The sequence below is a fragment of the Ranitomeya imitator genome, chromosome 2, assembly GCF_032444005.1.
Source record: "Ranitomeya imitator isolate aRanImi1 chromosome 2, aRanImi1.pri, whole genome shotgun sequence".
NCBI classification, from domain to species: Eukaryota; Metazoa; Chordata; class Amphibia; order Anura; family Dendrobatidae; genus Ranitomeya; species Ranitomeya imitator.
The window spans coordinates 217602705-217622633 of NC_091283.1; the positions used below are offsets into that span (position 1 = coordinate 217602705).

At 48.1% G+C, this 19929-nt stretch overlaps 1 protein-coding gene across 2 annotated transcripts in view; it reads right to left on the minus strand.

Annotated features, from left to right (window-relative positions):
• TAF7L (TATA-box binding protein associated factor 7 like) overlaps positions 1-19929 on the minus strand; it is a 54524-nt gene that overhangs the window by 8705 nt on the left and 25890 nt on the right. For both annotated transcript variants that reach the window (XM_069748594.1, XM_069748595.1), the window contains exons 4-12: positions 17650-17728; positions 15658-15791; positions 13042-13168; positions 12864-12922; positions 12693-12765; positions 10755-10859; positions 3479-3643; positions 2934-3046; positions 2787-2846 (exon numbers count right to left, since the gene is read on the minus strand). In XM_069748594.1, coding sequence (XP_069604695.1) covers positions 2787-2846; positions 2934-3046; positions 3479-3643; positions 10755-10859; positions 12693-12765; positions 12864-12922; positions 13042-13168; positions 15658-15791; positions 17650-17728 — 915 coding nt within the window. The remainder of the gene's footprint in view (positions 1-2786; positions 2847-2933; positions 3047-3478; positions 3644-10754; positions 10860-12692; positions 12766-12863; positions 12923-13041; positions 13169-15657; positions 15792-17649; positions 17729-19929) is intronic.

Below are 19929 nucleotides of genomic sequence, written 5' to 3' on the forward strand. Positions count from 1 at the left end.
GGGTGTATACTGCAGGGGAGGAGCTGAGAGCCAGCAGGAGGGTGTATACTGCAGGGGAGGAGCTGAGAGCCAGCAGGAGGGTGTATACTACAGGGGAGGAGCTGAGAGCCAGCAGGAGGGTGTATACTGCAGGGGAGGAGGTGAGAGCCGGCAGGAGGGTGTATACTGCAGGGGAGGAGCTGAGAGCCGCCAGGAGGGTGTATACTGCAGGGGAAGAGCTGAGAGTCGGCAGGAGGGTGTATACTGCAGGGGAGGAGCTGATAGCCGGCAGGAGGGTGTATACTGCAGGGGAGGAGCTGAGAGCCGCCAGGAGGGTGTATACTGCAGGGGAAGAGCTGAGAGTCGGCAGGAGGGTGTATACTGCAGGGGAGGAGCTGATAGCCGGCAGGAGGGTGTATACTGCAGGAGAGGAGCTGAGAGCCGGCAGGAGGGAGTATACTGCAGGGGAGGAGCTGAGAGCCGCAGGAGGGTGCATACTGCAGGGGAGGAGATGAGAGCCAGCAGGAGGGTGTATACTGCAGGGGAGGAGTGAACTTTCTTTGTATCACTTAGTGTCAGCAGCATACACCCACGGTCTGTGTCCCCCAATGAGGCAAAGGAGAAATCACCTTGTCTGATTTGGTAAGATTTATTTGGCAAATTATGGTGGAAAATAAGTATTTGGTCATTAACAAAAGTTCATCTCAATATTTTGTTATCTTTTCTTTGTTGGCAATGACAGAGGTCAGACATTTTCTGTAAGTCTTCACAAGGTTGGCACACACTGTTGGTGCTATGTGGCCCATTCCTCCATGCAGATCTCCTCTAGAAAAGTGATGTTTTGGGCCTGTCGCTGGGCAACACGGACTTTAATCTCCCTCCAAAGGTTTTCTATGGGGTTGAGGTCTGGAGACTGGCTAGGCCACTCCAGGACCTGCATATGCTTCTTAGGAAGCCACTCCTTCGTTGCCCTGGCGGTATGCTTGGAATTATTATCATGCTGAAAGACCCATCCACGTTTCATCTTCAATGCCCTTACTGATGGAGGTTTGCATCAAAATCTCACAATACATGTCACCATTTATTCTTTCATGTACACAGATCAGTCGTCCTGGTCCCTTTGCAGAGAAACAGCCCCAAAGCATGATATTGCCACTTCCATGCTTCACAGTAGGTATGGTGTTCTCTGGATGCTACTCAGCATTCTGTCTCCTCCGAACACGACGAGTTTTGTTTCTACCAAACAGTTCTACTTTAGTTTCACCAGACCATATGACATTCTCCCAATAATAATAATAATAATAATCCAAATGCTCTCTAGCAAACTTCAGACCGGCCCAGACATGTACTGGGTTAAGCAGGGGGACGCGTCTGGCACTGTAGGATCTGAGTCCCTGGCGGTGTAGTGCGTTACTGATAGTAGCCTTTGTTATGGTGATCCCAGCTCGATGCAGGTCATTGACTAGCCCTCCACCGTGTGGTTCTGGGATTTTTGCTCACCGTTCTTGTGATTACTTTAACCCCACGGGGTCAGGTCTTGCGTGGAGCCCCAGATCGAGGGAGATTATCAGTGGTATTGTATGTCTTCCATTTTCTTATTATTGCTCCCACAGTTGATTTAATCACACCAAGCTGCTTGCCTACTGCAGATTCAGTCTTCCCAGCATGGCGCAGGGTTACAATTTTGTTTCTTGTGTCCTTCGACAGCTCTTTGGTTTTCACCATAGTGAAGTTTGGAGTGTGACTGTTTGAGGTTGTGGACAGGTGTCTTTATACTGATAAGTTCAAACAGGTGCCATTACTACAGGTATTGAGCGGAGGACAGAGGAGCCTTTTAAAGAAGAAGTTACAGGTCTGTGAGAGCCAGAAATCTTGCATGCTTTTAGGTGACCAAATACTTATTTTCCACCATAATTTGCAAAATAAATCTGGCCAAATCAGACAAGTTGATTTCCTGGATTTGTTTTCTCATTGTGACTCTCATAGTTGTGGTCTACCTATCATGTCAATTACAGGCCTCTCTCATCTTTTTAAGTGGGAGAACTTGCACAATTGGTGGCTGACTAAATACTTTTTCCCCCCACTGTAGCTTTAGGCTGAGATCAGGCGACTGTACTAAATCTTGGGCCTAGTCATGTGCGACGAGATCGGCTGCAGGAGCCGGCTGTTATTCACATTCACTAGTCTAATCTATAACGCCTTCATGAGATCTGCCGTACATGTAGCGAGCCCATCCCATACCCGGCAGCTAATGGCTGTGTATTACAGTCTGGGCCTGCTGCTAACAATCACAGGTGCAGCGGCGCTCCGCCCGCGATAGTTAACCTGCTAAATTCAGTTGTCAATCCCTGACATACTCTGACATGTGGGTGTGCCATTTTTCCACCCCTCGGCGAGCGCATGAAGTGGTGGCAGGTCGCCGATGGGTTGTCATGACAGCTGAAGGTCTGCTGGTGGCCCCTGTGGGTCTGCTGGTGACCCCTGTGCTTGTCATGCAGCTCCTCTGAAACCTGTAGATAAGTTTCAAATGAGATTTCTGCCATTGCAGCAATTCTGTGCCAACTTGTTTTATTTTTACACAGCTCGTTTCCTGCTGGATGACTTGTAATCTTCGGTTGATTACTGTTTATTACTCATAAAATGTCGCCATTCCCCACAACATGTTGGTTACACTCTGTGGGTCTGTGCGCTTGCAGCGATGCCAGATACGTGGATAATAAATCATCAGTGCTTGAGAACGGCACACAATCAGCCGCCGTCGGCAATGGACGAAGGTAAGAAGACGCACAGTACGAAGCGCAGCTCACCTGCTGTTTCTCGCGGTCTTCCTGCTGCCTGAACTCATCCAGCACGGCCTGTAGACGAGTCTGGGGGGGTCACAGATGGACAGAGAAGATGGTGAGACCCCTGATCTTTCCTCGCTCCCCGATTCCCCATAGATGCAGGTTCCTTACCTTCAGAGCCACGTTCTCCACCTTCATAATCAGCTCCTCCTGACGCTTCCTTCTCTCCTGCGTCTCCCGTAGTTTCTTCTGTAGATTTTCAACCTGTTTCTGCAATTCTAATACTGAAAATAAAATACAGATTCAGAAACAGATCAGCACCAATGATCACTGACCAGAACCATGGGGGGGAAGGAGTGCAACATTCTGTAACCAGAAAATGTCTTTATACTGTAATTAGTGATTTAGGGTTATGTGCAGATTAATGAATCAGAGTGTTGGCAGCATTTCAATGGATGAAAAACACTACAAAAACGCTCAAAGAACTGACACACTGTGGATGGAAAGAGAATCTGCATCGAAAACAATAATGTGCAGGAGGCTTCAGACATGTTATTACTTCGCTAGCATTGTAAGAAGTTGCGTATTTTCCGTGTCAAAAATTAGCAGAAAAAAAAGCAACGTGTGAACGAGCCTTAAAGGGAATTACACAGATGTAATCCAAGCTGTGCTGTGGCCGCTCGCCCCCCACTTACCGCTGCATGGCCACTACTCACCTATTTGGTTGGTGCCCCCATCCTGACCATTCTGGCGCCCTCTTTGATCATCTTCGTTTTCTATATTGTTTAAGTCTTCCTCTTCTTGCCGTTCGCCCTCCTCATCCTCTCCGTCACTGCTGCTACTAATGTCATTGAAGATCTGGCGCAGTTCATCTCGTTCCACTTATCAGGTGCAGAAAATTCAAAGAATAAATACAAGTATAAAGCACACAGGTATGGCGCTGAATCTAGGCTACACATACTGAACATTTCAACAATAAAACCATACTAAGGGGCGAAACGGGACTTTCATGACCAGTTAATTTTCTTTATTTTCCTCCCCTTCTTCCAAGATCCATACCTTTTTTTATTTTTCCATCCCCATAGCGGTACGTGGGCTGATTTTTGCAGGATGAGTTGTACTTTTGAATGACACTAGTGATGAGCGAATATACTCGTTACTCGAGATTTCTCGAGCATGCTCGGGTGTCCTCCGAGTATTTTTTAGTGCTCAGAGATTTAGTTTTTAGCGCCGCAGCTGAATGATTTACATATAACACATAAGAATAGCTCCTCCCCTGCAGTACACACCCTCCTGCTGGCTCTAAGTGAACCAGTTCGGTAACAAAGCAGTAGGAGCTTAACATTTAACAAGGATGAACTATGTCAAAACCAATTCAACACAGAAAAAACAAAGCCAATAGGCTAACAGGGTAGGTGCTGTGTCCCCCAATGATTGGCTCGGAGAAAATGATTTTACGGTGAGTACACAAAAATCCCTATTTCTCCTATGCCTCATTGGGGGACACAGGACCATGGGACGTCCTAAAGCAGTCTCTGGGTGGGAAACAATTAACTGTAATTGCTCCTTGTACCCACAAGTGCAAAATTCGTCTGACGACGGACGTATCTGCCGAAGCCTGAGAATGGACATGGTAATGTTTCATAAACGTATGCAGGCTGGACCAAGTCGCAGCTCTGCAGACTTGTGCTGCCGACGCTTGGTGCAGGATGGCCCAAGACGCACCCACTGACCGAGTAGAATGAGCCTTAATCCCTGCTGGGACGGAGTGACCTCTGACTTGGTAGGACTCCTGGGTAGCTGAACGAATCCACTTGGCTATCGTAGCTTTGGAAGCAGCTAGACCTTTCCTTGGCCCTTCAGGGAGCACAAACAGGGTATCTGACCTGCAGAAAGACGCCGTCCTCAAGACGTATCTCCTAAGGTCTCTGTGTGTGAAGAGCCTGCTCAGTGCGATGTACTGGTGGCGGGCAAAGTGAAGGCAAGGCAATTTCCTCATTGAGGTGGAAAGATGAGACAACTTTCGGTAGAAAAGACGGGGATGTTCTCAAAACCACGTTATCTTGATAAAAATGAGGAAAGGAACTTGGCAAGACAAAGCCACCAGTTCTGAGACTCGTCGGATGGATATGACCGCAACCAGGAAGGCAACTTTCCATGACAGAAAAAAAACAGGGAAACGTCCTGCAGAGGTTCAAAAGGAGCCTCCTGCAAGACTCCGAGGACCAAATTAAGGTACCATGGTTCCAATGGCATCTTATAGGGCGGTACAACATGGGAGACCCCCTGAATGAACATCTTCACCTGTAATCTGTTGACAACTTTACGTTGGAACAGGACTGACAAGGCTGAAATCTGCCCTTTGAGCGAACTAAGGGCGAGACCTAAGTCCAAACCTGACTGAAGGAATTCGAGGACGGAAGGAATAGAAAATGTAAGAGGAGAGCGTCCTCGGTCCTTGCACCATGAGAAGAAGGTCTTCCAAATGCGATGATATATACGCATAGACGTAAGCTTTCTAGCACTGATCATGGTAGAAATGACTTTCTGAGAGAAGCCTGCCTGTGTCTGCACCCAGGACTCAACAGCCATGCCGTCAAACACAAGGCCTCGGAGTTCTGGTGGTAAATGGGGCTCTGGGACAACAGATCTGCGCGATTCGGTAATCGCCAGGGGACATCGGCGACTAGTTGAACTAGTTCGGCGTACCAGGCCCTGCACAGCCAATCAGTATTACTGGTATCCCCTCCGCTCTGATCTTCTTGATGACACTCGGCAGCAAGGGAAGCGGGGGAAAAATGTACGGAAGCTGGAACTGATGCCACGAGTGAACGAGTGCATCTGCCCCGATGGCTGCCGGATCGTGGGACCGAGCTATGAAGTTGGGAACCTCGGAATTTAGCCGTGAGGCCATGAGATCCACATCCGGGTTCCCCAAAGACAGCAGATCTGGTGGAAGATCTCCGGATGGAGAGACCACTCTCCGGAGTAGAGACCTTGACGGCTGAGGAAATCTGCCACCCAGTTTTCCACTCCCGCGATGTGAACCGCTGATATCACTGAACGGTTTTCCTCGGCCCAACGAAGAATGTGGCCTACCTCGGTCATGGCTTCCTTGCTGCGTGTTCCTCCCTGCCGGTTGATGTATGCCACTGCCGTGGCATTGTCGGACTGAATCCTGATGGGATGACCCGTCAGGAAGGGATGGAATTGAACAAGAGCCAACCTGATTGCCCGTATTTCCAGGATGTTGATGGGCAGGCGAGCTTTCTGAAGAGACCAGCGGCCCTGAGCAAGTGTGATGGTGGAACACTGCTCCCCAGCCCAGAAGACTGGCATCTGTTGTCACGACTAGCCAATGTACTGGGAGGAAGGACTTCCCTTGATTCAGGGAGGACTTCAAAGTCCACCACCTGAGAGACTGTCTGACTCGCTGGGGTAGGAGGAATTGACGATCGAGAGATAACGGGTTCCTGTCCCACACAGCCAGGAGAGCATGTTGTAAGGGGCGGAGGTGTTGTTGAGCGAATGGGACCGCCTCCATCCTGCAGAGGACTCTCATATTGAAACGTAGAGAGTGAGTGCGAGGTTGGGAGAGCTTCTGAGCTTCCCGCTGTAAGACAGAGATCTTTTCCGGGGGAAGAAGTACTAACCCCTGGGACAAGTCCAGTATCATTCCTAGAAAGGAAATTCGCTGAGCCGGTACTGGGGAAGATTTTTTGAAGTTTATCTTGGAACCCAGGCGAGAAAGAGTATCTATTGTGATGTTCACGGCCTCATTGCAGCTGCGGAAAGAGGGGCCTTTGATGAGCATATCGTCTAGATGAGGTAACACCACCACACCTCGGGTATGAAGGATGGCCAAGGCAGCCGCCATGACCTTGGTGAATACCCTGGGAGCGGTGGCGAGGCCAAAGGGCAGAGCAGCAAATTGAAAGTGATCTTCCTGGACTGCGAAGCAAAGAAACCTTTGGTGAGAAGGTAAAATGGGAATGTGGAGGCACTCTTCCTGGATGTCTATAGACGCAAGGAACTCGCCTTTTTCCATGGAGGCGATGACAGAACAAAGCGATTCCAACCGGAACCGTCGCACCCTGACAAACTTGCTCAGCAGTTTTAGGTCTAGTATAGGCTGTACTGTACCGTCCTTCTTCTTCTTTGGAACAATGAACAGGTTTGAATAAAAACCTTTTGCTTTTAGGAAGCGGGATAATAACCCCGTCTTCTTTTAGAGAGCTTATGGCCTGGAAGAACTCTGATGCCTTTGTCCTGGGAGGAGAAGACAGGAAGAAGCGATTTGGTGGAAGAGAGGAGAATTCTATCTTGTATCTGGAGGACACAAGGTCGCGGACCCATTCGTCGTGAACGACTGAGAGCCACGCGTCATTGAAGAAAAGCAGGCGGCCGCCTACTTTGAGGGTGTCCTCCGGATACCGCAGGGAGTCATTGTGTGGGAGACCTGCCCGGTCTGGACCCTGTGGACACTGACTGCCTAGGCCTGCCTCTCCAAGAAGGGGAAGGTTTGTAAGAGGTTTCAGGACCTCTATCCCTCTGTTGTGCCCAGCCAGGTCCGGAAGATGTGGAAGTAGAGGACCAATTTGGGTTGAAACGAAAGAATCAGGACCGAGCCTGCTGCTGCTGGTTCTGAAAGGGCTGAAAGGGTCTCTGTTGTGGAAGAAATTTACTCTTCCCTCCAGTGGAAGTAAGAAATTAATTTGTCGAGCTTTTCGCCAAAAAGGTGACCGCTCTGATATGGAAGAGAAGTCAATGACTTTTTAGAAGTAGAATCCGCACACCAGTCCCTGAGCCATAAGGACCTCCGGATGGTGACGACATTTGCTGCTTGCGAAGCACAGTTAGCAGCGTCCAGGGACGCGGTAACTACAAAATCTCCGGCTCTGGCTGAGTAGTGAGGTCTGCTATCTCGGGGGGGGGGGGGGGGGAGGAGGTCTGGGGAGATCGGTATCCCGCACCGCTGCAAACAAGACCTCAGCCCAGTGGGTCATAGCCTTAGCCACCCACGTAGCAGCAAAAGATGGGAAGAGTGCGGCTGCTGAGGCTTCAAAGGCTGAACGCGCCATATTGTCGATCTGACGATCGGTTGGGTTTTTAATAGAGGCGCCCTCCGAAGAGGATAAAATAGATTTAGTAGCCAGGCGTAATAACGGAGGATCTACCGGGGGAGATTGAGACAAATCTTTTCTTAGATCCTGGGCAAAGGGATATTTTGATTCCATGGGCTTCTGCTCTGTGAATCGTTTATCGGGACGGATCCTGTGAGAGTCAACAATTTCCTTAAATTCAAGATGGGTAGCGAATACCTTGTGGGCTCGCTTGGTCCTCTTAAAGGACACGGTGTGATGCGTTTTAGATAAAGGTTCCTCCTCAAGTTTCAAAGCATTATTCACTGACTCAGAGAGTCGAGAGTCTCCTGATCGTGATGAAATTCCTGATCTAGGGACGTGTCAGAATCGTCCTCTGAAACAGGTGCTCTGCTAGCCCCAATGGAAAGGGAGCGAGAAATGGAGCTCTCAGAACCCGAATCCCGGTGATGGTCTGGGGATATGGCATGAGTCCTTTTTCTGGAAGGGCGAGAGACCCTGGGCAAGGTACGACCCCTAGAATACGAGGGGTTTTGAGGATCGTAAGCGTCGTCCGTAAGAGTGCCCTGGTTAGAGGAGGGGTCTCGGAACGATTCCAACGCTTTTGCCAGGGATGCCATAGACCGGGAAAGGGAGGTAGCCCACTCAGGGAGACCAGGCTCACTGGGTTCGATATCAGTAACAGGTGGTTCCTGAACAGTCACCAGTTCACAAGCTGTGCACAATGCAGTATTGTGACCCCGTGGTAATGACACCTTGCAAGAGGTACATGCAGCGAAGAATACAGTGTGGGTTTTCCCAGACTTTTTGTGAGGCCTTGATTGAGACACAGTAGCCTTGAAGAGAGCGCTTACTAGCAGGGGAAGGGTTAAGCTATGTATCTGCAGCTTACCCAGGTCCTGTGTCTTGAGTCCCCAGGGGAGGTCCGCAATGTATGGTCCTGAATCCAGCACCGCTGATAAGGAAAGCTGGAGCAGCGCTGCAGCATCAGCACTGTGGGTGTCCCAAGATGGCCGCCGAGATTTGTGAGAGTGCTTCTCAGGAATGACAATCGCTGGAAAAGGTGGGCGGCGGTAATGCTGGTGGGCGTGGCCAAGAACTCCGGCCTGTATGCAGGGAAAAGCCGGGGACTAAATTTTTCAAGCTTGCGGTTGCGGCCTGCAGCGTCGCGACCGCTATTAGTGCCATCCTGAGCGGCGCTTCGTTATAAAAAATGCTACCCTGCGGACCACCCACGGACTCGGGCTTTATGCCCTAGAGGTGCGGACCATCTATACCCCGAGGACCAGGACCCCGAGCGCCTCGGCCCCCGCAGTGTACTCACGGTAGATGCGGTGGGCCGGTGCTCAATCCACCGTCGCCATAGTCAGGGAGGGGGTGGAGAGCTTCTGCTGCCTTGTGTCATCCGCTATATCAGTGGTGATGCAGAGGGGGGCTGCACGGACGCCATCCATAATATGTCTGGCTATGCACCTGGCTCCAGGAAAGGTAGATGGAGGGCTACTCCATGTGGTCGCCTGCTATGGAGGAAGGAGATCGGAACGCGAAGGAACTGTCGCCCGTAAAGGTGAGCTCAGGGCTGGCATCCAACGTTGCAGGAAAGGATACGGGAGGAACGCTCCACGTACTTGCCTGTTGGTGGTTCGGGGAAGATCGGAACCTAGAAAGGGTCCGTCGCCACCATTCGCTCCGTTAAGAGAAAAAATAGAATAAAAAACAAATATGAAAATAAAAACGGTGGGGTGTGAAAGCAGACCCAAGTGCCTCCTACAGACACTAAGCAAGAACTGGTTCACTTGGAGCCAGCAGGAGGGTGTATACTGCAGGGGAGGAGTTATTCTTATGTGTTAGCTTAGCGTCCTCCTAGTGGCAGCAGCATAACACCCATGGTCCTGTGTCCCCCAATGAGGCGTAGGAGAAAATATTTTAGCTTTTTATAGTGCAATTGTTAATCCCCTTAGGGGACTTGAAGCTGCGATCATCGATCACTTGTACTATACATGCTCAGCACTGCCAAGTATAAAGAAACTCACAGTATCCCATGATGGACAGCGAAAGGCTGGCATTCACAGGAATATCGCAGTGACAGACACGGGGGTCTTCATCAGATCGCCGGCTGTCATGGCAAAGCCTTACAATCATGTCACGGTTGCACCAATGGGAGCGTGGAATGACATGTCCCCTCTGCTGGTGCATGATAAATGCCATGGTTAGAGATTGACAACGGCATTTATCAGGTTAACAGTGGCTGGCGTAGCACCACTCCACCTGCGGCTGTTAGATGATGGTGGAATAACTCAGTCATCATGTGGAAGATGTGGGCTTGACATGTGAGCCCACATCAAAGGCAGGAAATGGCTATGTCCCCTGTCCCGGCCTTTACTACTCCATCACAGCCGCAGAAGCATTGTTCTCCGCTCTGATGGTAGAGTGAAAGTGGCAACTGATCCATGGCCAATGATTGGCTGCAGCGGTCACAAGATGTTTGGGTCAAATGATTGCCTGGGGACACAGCGCTGAGCTCTGTCCTAGAAGTCATTTTTTATCTTATAGCAGACAGTGGAGCTACTAAGAACAGGTTGTCCAGTAGTGGAAAACACCTCTAAAGTAAGGAGCAAGAAGGATAAAGAAGAACGGCCCCATTGTGCACGAGGCTGTGCAGAAGATGGCACTAGACGACTGAGCGTCAGCCTCAGCCCTTTCCTCCACGTATGTACGGGCAGAGCATGGGAATTACCGCACTGGTCGGCAGGCGGTCAGGACATCGGGCTCAGCAGGATTGGATGTAAGTGTATGAAAAGTTCTTCTTTTTTGACACCATTTTTACATATTTTTAAATAAGAAAACTTGTGTACTAATGAAAGACACAAAGAATGAAAGTTTCCATTACTTGAAGAGCCGTGTCCTTGCTTCATTACGGACATTCCAGGAGAACCATCTAAGCCGGTCAAGTTTTCATTTTCTTTTGACTCATCTTCAGCGATCACCTCCCATCCTAAAAGCTACAGTCAAGAAAAAGAACAGACCTTCCCCCATAAAATATTCACACATGTGCACTATTGAGCAGATTTATGCCAAAAATGTCAAAAAAATGTAAGACGCACCAACCCCTCCAAATTTGGAAGGAATATGGGGGGTGCGTTATAGTGTGTGTACTGCAGGAAGCCGGTGGCAGGAGTGGGGCGTCCTGGTGGTGCAAAGCAAGGGAGGTAGGAGCGGAGCGCCCACTGTGCACTTTGACCTCACGGTGGGCATCACAAAAATGGCGGCGGTGTCAGCACATGTGCTCAATAACAAGCCAAGATCTGCAGTCGCCTTATCCTGCGCGATTTTACCGAAGACCGCTGGGAGATCAATGTGCACAAGTGCTGTCCGCCCTTGAGACCACGCCGGCAGGATACTGACACCAGAGGCGGCTGAGAGGCCGGAGCAGAGCCGAACACCCTACCCACAGGCCCAAACAACCAGGCTACAGATTATTACAGTGAAGGTACCCATTAAACCAGTAGGACAGCGCATTTATGCCCATACATTTAGTTTAACATGCCAGATACTGATGACAGGTCCAGCATCCCCCCACCCATTTTCCTCGTCTAAAACCTAGCCGTGTCTTATAGTCCAAACAATACGGTACATAAAAGACGAGGTACTTATACAGACAGTCCTCTGGTTAAACTACATGGCTCTGTAAGTTTCTCCAGAACCCAAATTTGTATTTAAATTTGGAACAGGGTCCGCAAAAAAAAAAACCACACACACACACCTCATCGCCGACCTCCACACTGCTCGCTGACTAGCCCGTTCCAGCTTCTTCACCATAGGCAAGGACTTCCGGCCATGTCCAGGCCTCGGAAGCCAATGACTTGTCAGGTTGCGGCGTAGTGACACCATGACTTGCGCTGTGACCTTATGATACAAAGTGACCTCCGAGGCCTGGACGTTGGCCAGAAGGGCTGGCGTAGAGTAAAAAGTCCAGAGATGCAGCTCGCAACGATAGAAAGAAGAGGATCGGACAGTCAGAGGTCTGAGGATTATTTATTTATATTTTACCAATAGTCCCCTGATTATTGACCTCTTCAGCTGCCTCAATGCCCGTCTGGTTCCCTTCTTTCTGCTGTCGTGCACCACATCTCTGGTCTGTTCACTACAGGCCAAGACTTTGGCATCGTGACCTTGTGACACGCAGTGGATGTGGCCGGAAATTAAGACGTCGGAGATGTGGCATGTCATGGTTGTAAAAAGTTGAGGACCAGATGACCTACGGCAGGCAGTGGGGAAACCGGAGAGGTGAGAATTATTATTTTTATTTTTCTTTGCCCATCTGACGCTCGTACACAAGTCAGATGTTCACAAGACGGAGACTACATGTAATGGTAGTTATGGGTACATGGGGGGTTAGTTCTATACACACCCTTCATGAGCTGTTGGCCATTTATTATCTGATCTTGCCATCTTCGAGCCCTTATTGTTCTCATTTATTTATTTTTCCATGTAAACCGATATTACTTGTATTAATTCAATTACCACGGCACATCCTGGTGCTCTCAATTGTATTATTTTTTAATCAGGTCTAGTGTGATTTCTGTTTTTATTGTAGCCTTTGTTGTAATAAAGTGATTTTGGTGATTAATAGTAAAAGAAACAAATAATTTTTGTACCCGTTTTTTTTTTTCTCCATCTATTTTTTGGCAGTCGTTTTGAGACTGATATTAATCTGCAATTATTTATTTATTTAATTGGGTACTTCCTTCCAATATAGGCTGTATGTTAATGTTTATAGCCCCCCCCCAAAAAAAAAAGTTATATATATATTTTAGCAAAAGGATACGGACACTGACGGCTTCTGCATCTGTGCTCAAAAGACGTTTCACTTCCTTTTCCACGTCTGGGGATTCGATGTACTGCAAGGAAAGTATCGCAATCATCAGTAAGTGACCCACTATAAGATATAACTGTACATTACAATATACAATTATTTTAGAAGATTAAGGCAACGCACCTTTTTTTTGGCAGTTTTCCTGAAGCGCCTTTTGCGCACATTTTTTAGCGGTAGGGTTACTGAAAACAAGAAGATGAAGTCTTACAAATTGTATAGGTAACATTAAGGAGATAAACAATGTACGTGAGCAGATCTCTAGCGCCACAACCATCACCAAGGTCACCTTAAATCAACTCACTTCCGTGATTCCAAATAAACTTCTTTTCTCGGTCTCGGTCCTTTTTCTTGCTGGCTTTTGGGTCACTTGCTCCCGTTGGTTCCTCTAGAGGTGGGTAAAGGTCCCCATCAAGGGTACACACTAACATCTAAAAGAAAAATAAAAGTTATCATTTAGTACCAGTAGAAGAGAGGAATTAGGTTCATTAGTAATTTGGCTTTCTAGAAATCTGCAGGGCAGAGTCCACCTGCTCCTCATAGTTCCCGAGATGCTGCCAGCATTTTCATGGTGACCGCTTCCCTTTATGTTCTCTATCCCGGCTTTTAGACATTCAGTTGCTCTGAGGGATCTAAGCCCTTTACATCATGTAGAGGACCAAGAGCTTCTACTGACAAGGTCGTATGCTAGGGACCCTTATCCTGCTGTTCTTGCAAAATGTATAGGTGGAAAGGTACGTTACGGATTCTCAACATGAACAGAGGGCCCGCGAGGGACACAGAGGGCCCGCGAGGGACACAGAGGGCCCGCGAGGGACACAGAGGGCCCGCGAGGGACACAGAGGGCCCGCGAGGGACACAGAGGGCCCGCGAGGGACACAGAGGGCCCGCGAGGGACACAGAGGGCCCGCGAGGGACACAGAGGGCCCGCGAGGGACACAGAGGGCCCGCGAGGGACACAGAGGGCCCGCGAGGGACACAGAGGGCCCGCGAGGGACACAGAGGGCCCGCGAGGGACACAGAGGGCCCGCGAGGGACACAGAGGGCCCGCGAGGGACACAGAGGGCCCGCGAGGGACACAGAGGGCCCGCGAGGGACACAGAGGGCCCGCGAGGGACACAGAGGGCCCGCGAGGGACACAGAGGGCCCGCGAGGGACACAGAGGGCCCGCGAGGGACACAGAGGGCCCGCGAGGGACACAGAGGGCCCGCGAGGGACACAGAGGGCCCGCGAGGGACACAGAGGGCCCGCGAGGGACACAGAGGGCCCGCGAGGGACACAGAGGGCCCGCGAGGGACACAGAGGGCCCGCGAGGGACACAGAGGGCCCGCGAGGGACACAGAGGGCCCGCGAGGGACACAGAGGGCCCGCGAGGACAGCAGGAGGAGTAAATCAGTGCCTGGCGGAGATTAATCCTCAGTTAATAGTTTATACCAGCCAGACTTCTTTGTATTTCATGCAGTTCCTCCATAGTTTGCCACATCTTTAGCAGCGTCGGTGGGGGTTAGGAGTTATTTTATTCAGAATTCAGGAAATTTTGGGAAATCAATTTTAAGAGTAGGTGGGTCACTACTATTCCAATGACAGGAGATGTATTTCTCTATACCTGGCAATGTTCCATGGAGTCATAAAGAGCCATTGGGCTTCAGGCAAATTGAGGATTTTTATCCCGGCCATCTGTGTGTAAGGACCCGAGTCGCTCTAACGTTGGGCACCTCCTCCATATACGAGTCCCCAGAGTTTCAGAACACTGGGACACTAATGATGTAATACGGAAGATCCTCTACCATGGGGACATAATCCTTCAGGACGTCTCTTGGGCTTGGTTTGCAGTTGAGGCTTTATGACACAGCAGACATTTAGCCTGTTTGCAGCCTTCATATTCCGACATGAAGCAATGCGGTGGATTTCCCATTGACCGGAATCTAGAATTATCCGTAATAGGATGAAGCGGACACTGGAGTGACGTGTGCTAAGAAAAATGTCATGAATACAGGACAGCTCTGCACCAAGTACACAGACATCTCAACCCAGAAGGCTTTCTGGAAGTTGGAGAAGTCCAATACTCGGGTGCGAAAAGCAGCCAAGAAATATTTCCTGCAATCTGGAAGACCAAGGCCCCGTTTACATCTGGTCTCCACAGGGCCTCCAGCTTAGACAGGGGCGTTTGTTTGCCCATATAAATCTACAGAAACAATAAGTGCACCAGAAAGCGACAAGTATTGCAATAGGTTTGGAAAAGATACTGAAAATGAATGAATACATAGATTACTGTATGTGAGAACGGCAGATTGGTGACGGTACTGGAGCTGATGTACAGCCAAGTACGGGGCAAACGATCAGATGATCGCAGCTTCCAGTCCCCTAAGGGGACTGACTAATACACCATAAAAAAGTATATGTATCCCACAATTCACCCCTTTTTGTCCCATTAAAAATAAAATAAATAAAAAAATACACACATATTTGGTATCGCTGCGTTCATTAAAGTCCGACCTATCAAAATGTGAAGTAAATTAATCCAATCAGTAAACAGTGTAATAAAAAAAAATCAAAACGCCAGGATTAGTTTTTTTGGTTAACGCAACATTGTAATGAAATGTATTAAGAGGCGATCAAGACATTGTATCTACCCCAAAATGGTATAAATTAAAACATATCCTCAGGGTGCAAAAAATAAGCCCTCACACAGCCCCATGTCCGAAAATTGGCAACACACAAACATTTCCCGTTTTCCAGTGGATCCCATGATAATATGAACGGTGTCATTCAAAAGCCCTGACGCCGTTATGTGGAGAGAAAAATAAAAAAACAAGTTATGCCTCCTGGACGAAGAGGAGGAAAAATGAAAATTCCCTGATGAAGGGGTTAAGAGCAAATTGCTAGAGGGGAAAAACAAAACAAAAAAAAACAACTGTACCTGGCAGATGTCCGCAGTCTTGTAGAAAGTCTTCTTGTCAATGGTTTTCAGACACTCTAGTACACAGGGAACATCGACGAGCTTGGCAGCAAGTGGGACCCTATCAACCCGCACAATCCCGTGACGGCCATCCGCTGCAAACAGTGACAGAATTATTCACACCTTCATACCGCACACATTTTCTTCAGCCCTTCATACAGCACACATTTTCTTCAGCCCTTCATACCGCACACACTTTCTTCAGCCCTTTATACCGCACACATTTTCTTCAGCCCTTCATACCGCACATTTTCTTCAGCTCTTCATACCACACACATTTTCTTCAGCCCTTCATACCGTACACATTTTCTTCAGCCCTTCATACCGTACATTTTCTTCAGCCCTTCATACCGCACAATTTCTTCAGCCCTTCATACCGCACATTTTCTTCAGCCCTTCATACCGCACATTTTCTTCAGCACTTCATACAGCACACACTTTCTTCAGCCCTTCATACCACACACATTTTCTTCAGCCCTTCATACCGCACATTTTCTTCAGCCCTTCATACAGCACACATTTTCTTCAGCCCTTCATACCACACACACACATTTTCTTCAGCCCTTCATACCGCACATTTTCTTCAGCCATTCATACCGCATTTTCTTCAGCCCTTCATACCGCACACATTTTCTTCAGCCCTTCATACCGCACATTTTCTTCAGCCCTTCATACCGCACATTTTCTTCAGCCCTTCATACCGCACATTTTCTTCAGCCCTTCATACCGCACATTTTCTTCAGCCCTTCATACCGCACATTTTCTTCAGCCCTTCATACCACACACATTTTCTTCAGCCCTTCATACCGCACATTTTCTTCAGCCCTTCATATCACACACATTTTCCTCAGCCCTTCATACTGCACATTTTCTTCAGCCCTTCATACCACACACACATTTTCTTCAGCCCTTCATACCGCACATTTTCTTCAGCCATTCATACCGCACATTTTCTTCAGCCCTTCATACCGCACACATTTTCTTCAGCCCTTCATACCGCACATTTTCTTCAGCCCTTCATACCGCACATTTTCTTCAGCCCTTCATATCACACACATTTTCCTCAGCCCTTCATACTGCACATTTTCTTCAGCCCTTCATACCACACACACATTTTCTTCAGCCCTTCATACCGCACATTTTCTTCAGCCATTCATACCGCATTTTCTTCAGCCCTTCATACCGCACACATTTTCTTCAGCCCTTCATACCGCACATTTTCTTCAGCCCTTCATACCGCACATTTTCTTCAGCCCTTCATACCGCACATTTTCTTCAGCCCTTCATATCACACACATTTTCCTCAGCCCTTCATACTGCACATTTTCTTCAGCCCTTCATACCACACACACATTTTCTTCAGCCCTTCATACCGCACATTTTCTTCAGCCATTCATACCGCACGTTTTCTTCAGCCCTTCATACCGCACACATTTTCTTCAGCCCTTCATACCGCACATTTTCTTCAGCCCTTCATACCGCACATTTTCTTCAGCCCTTCATACCGCACATTTTTTCAATGTTACAACTTGTCAGTTTATAATAGTTTGTTTCCTCCAAGTAAATTAAAACATTTATTGTCACTGATTGAGTTTTATTTTACAATTTCTACATATTATTTGTTTTCTATTATGAGAAGAAGACAGCATGGATAGAATGTGAAGACTGCAGGCGATCAGCAGATACTGATTGACTGCAGTGGTAAAGTCACACCCCCTCTGGCATGGCGCCTGTCCATGGGGCGAGTACAGGATAATTTGTAGTTACCCCACCCTGCAGGAAATCACGTCCTATTGTATAAAGGGTGGTCAGTGTCACTCAGACCTATTTCTGGGATGTCAGATAAGTCGGCCTCATCTTTCCCTAATCTGTGTATTTGATAGTGTGAGGTTAAAAAGGAGCAGAATAAATTATTTTTCGTCTCCACTGTTTTACGGCTTTTCATTTACTTACGATGCAATTCAATTGACAGTCTGTCTTTGGCACTGACGTTGCCAGACTGCACCATTCTTCTCACTGTTGATGCATATTCCTAAGAGACACAATATCAGCATACAAGGGGTTATCAAAAAGCCCCGTCACATAACACTATCAAAAGATCATTTCCTATTTATTCCACCATCATCGCTTTACATTAAAAAAAAAGTATTAAAATACCAAAACAGAAACACAAAAATACAAACAGTACAGCAAATGCTGTGACGATTTGTCCATATATTACATTTTGGGGAATGTTATCGGCCTCTACTTTTTCTCCTGTGACTACAATTATGGTCCACCTTCTCCTGCATTAAAGGGAATTTGTCAGCAGGTTTTACCATTTAATCTGAAAGCAACATAATGTAGGGGCAGAGATCCTGATTCAAGGGATGTGACACTTAGAATCATAGAATGTTAGAATTGGAAGGGACCTCCAGGGTCATCGTGTCCAACCCCCTGCTTAATGCAGGAGTCACTAAACCATCTCAGGCAGATGTCCGTCCAGCCTCTGTTTGAAGACTTCCATTGACTTCTTAGGTTATGTGCTGTAGCTTCAATACAATCAGTGTTTTATCAGCAGAGGATTATCAATGCAGGACCAGGTGTCTTTTACCAAGCAGTCCAGCTAATCTGTGTGACCCCGCCCCACCACTGATTGGTAGCTTGCTGACAGTGTACACAGGAAGCTGCCAATGAGTGATGTGGGCGGGGTTATACACAGCTCAGTATTCTGACCACTGCTACATCTACAGCAGAGAAAACAGGGATTTTATCAAAACTTAAAATTGTAAAAAAGTGTTGCGGAATATGTTGGCGATATAAAAATAAGCATTATTATTATAAAACTGCACCAATCAGTCTAGTGACATCACTGGAATCAGGGTCTCTGCTCCTATATCATGCTGCTCTCTCTCAGATTACATAGCAAACATCAGGTGCAGATTCCCTTTCAGGAGTGGATCCACATGCTCAGAAGCTTCTATGCTCTACACATCCTCTTCATGTGTCGCGATCTGACAGCGAAGAGGCCAATACAAGGTGGTAAAACAGGAGTAATGGAGCTATGTGGTAGACGTAACCAGCAAAGATGAGAGAAAGACAGGTATAGACACAGGGTAGCTATTAAATAGAGAAATACACAGACATGAAGTAAATAGCGAAGATATTTTTCAGACTATAAGACACATTTTTCCTCCAAAAATGTGGAGGCAAATGGGGGGTGCGTCTTATAGCCCGGATGTACCGGCTCTGGCTGTGGTGGGGGAGCGGCATCGGACGAGCAGAGGGTCACAGAGGCAGGAGCCAGGGGCTGCGGGTAGCTCCTGTGCCCGCTGCTAAATAGAAATGAATATGCCCTGCATTCCACCCCCATGGGCGTGGGAGGGCAATGAATATTCATTTCTCTTTAATAGCGTCTTGGTATTATTGGCCCCCACCCCCATCCTGGTATGCATGGCCCCATCAGAAAACATTAAACAAATAAATAAATAAAAAAACATTACACTTACCATCTCGGCGCTCCCTCGCAGCATCTTGTTCCGATGGCGGCAGCTGCTTTATGCTTGTAAGCCAAAAGGGCAGCTGCCGGAATACTCATTGCTCTGCATGCTGGGACTGTGTGCGCAGAAAGCAGAGTATTCACTGCTCTTCAGTAGCGCGCACAGTGTCAGCCGCTGGCTGCCTGATGGCGGTCACTGCTACTTAAGAGAAATACATATTTACCTTTCTCCACGCTTAGAGAGGCGAATATTCATTTTATCTTAAATAACGGCACACATAACCGACCGGAAGCTGCAGGAAGGCTCCGGATGACACTGTGCGCTACTGAAGAGCAATGAATACTCACTGCTCTGAGCATGCAGAGCAGTGAGTATTCCGATAGCTGCCCTTCGGCTTGCAAGCAGCACATGACATCCCTGCCATGCGTTGCTTACAAGCATAAAGCAGCTGCTGGCATCGGAACAAGACGTTGCGAGGGAGCGCCGGGAAGGTAAGTGTGATGGGGTTTTTAAAAAAAATAAAATAAAAAATCTGTCACCCCAAAAATTTGCCTATAAGCTAAGGCCACCGGCATCAGGGGCTTATCTACAGCATTCTGTAATGCATTCTGTAATGCTGTAGATAAGCATCATGAAAGGTAAGAAATACAGGTTATATTATACTCACCCAGGGGCGGTCCCGATGCGGTCCTATCCGATGGGCGTTGCGGTTCGGGTCCAGCGCCTCCCATCTTCATGCGATGACGTCCTCTTC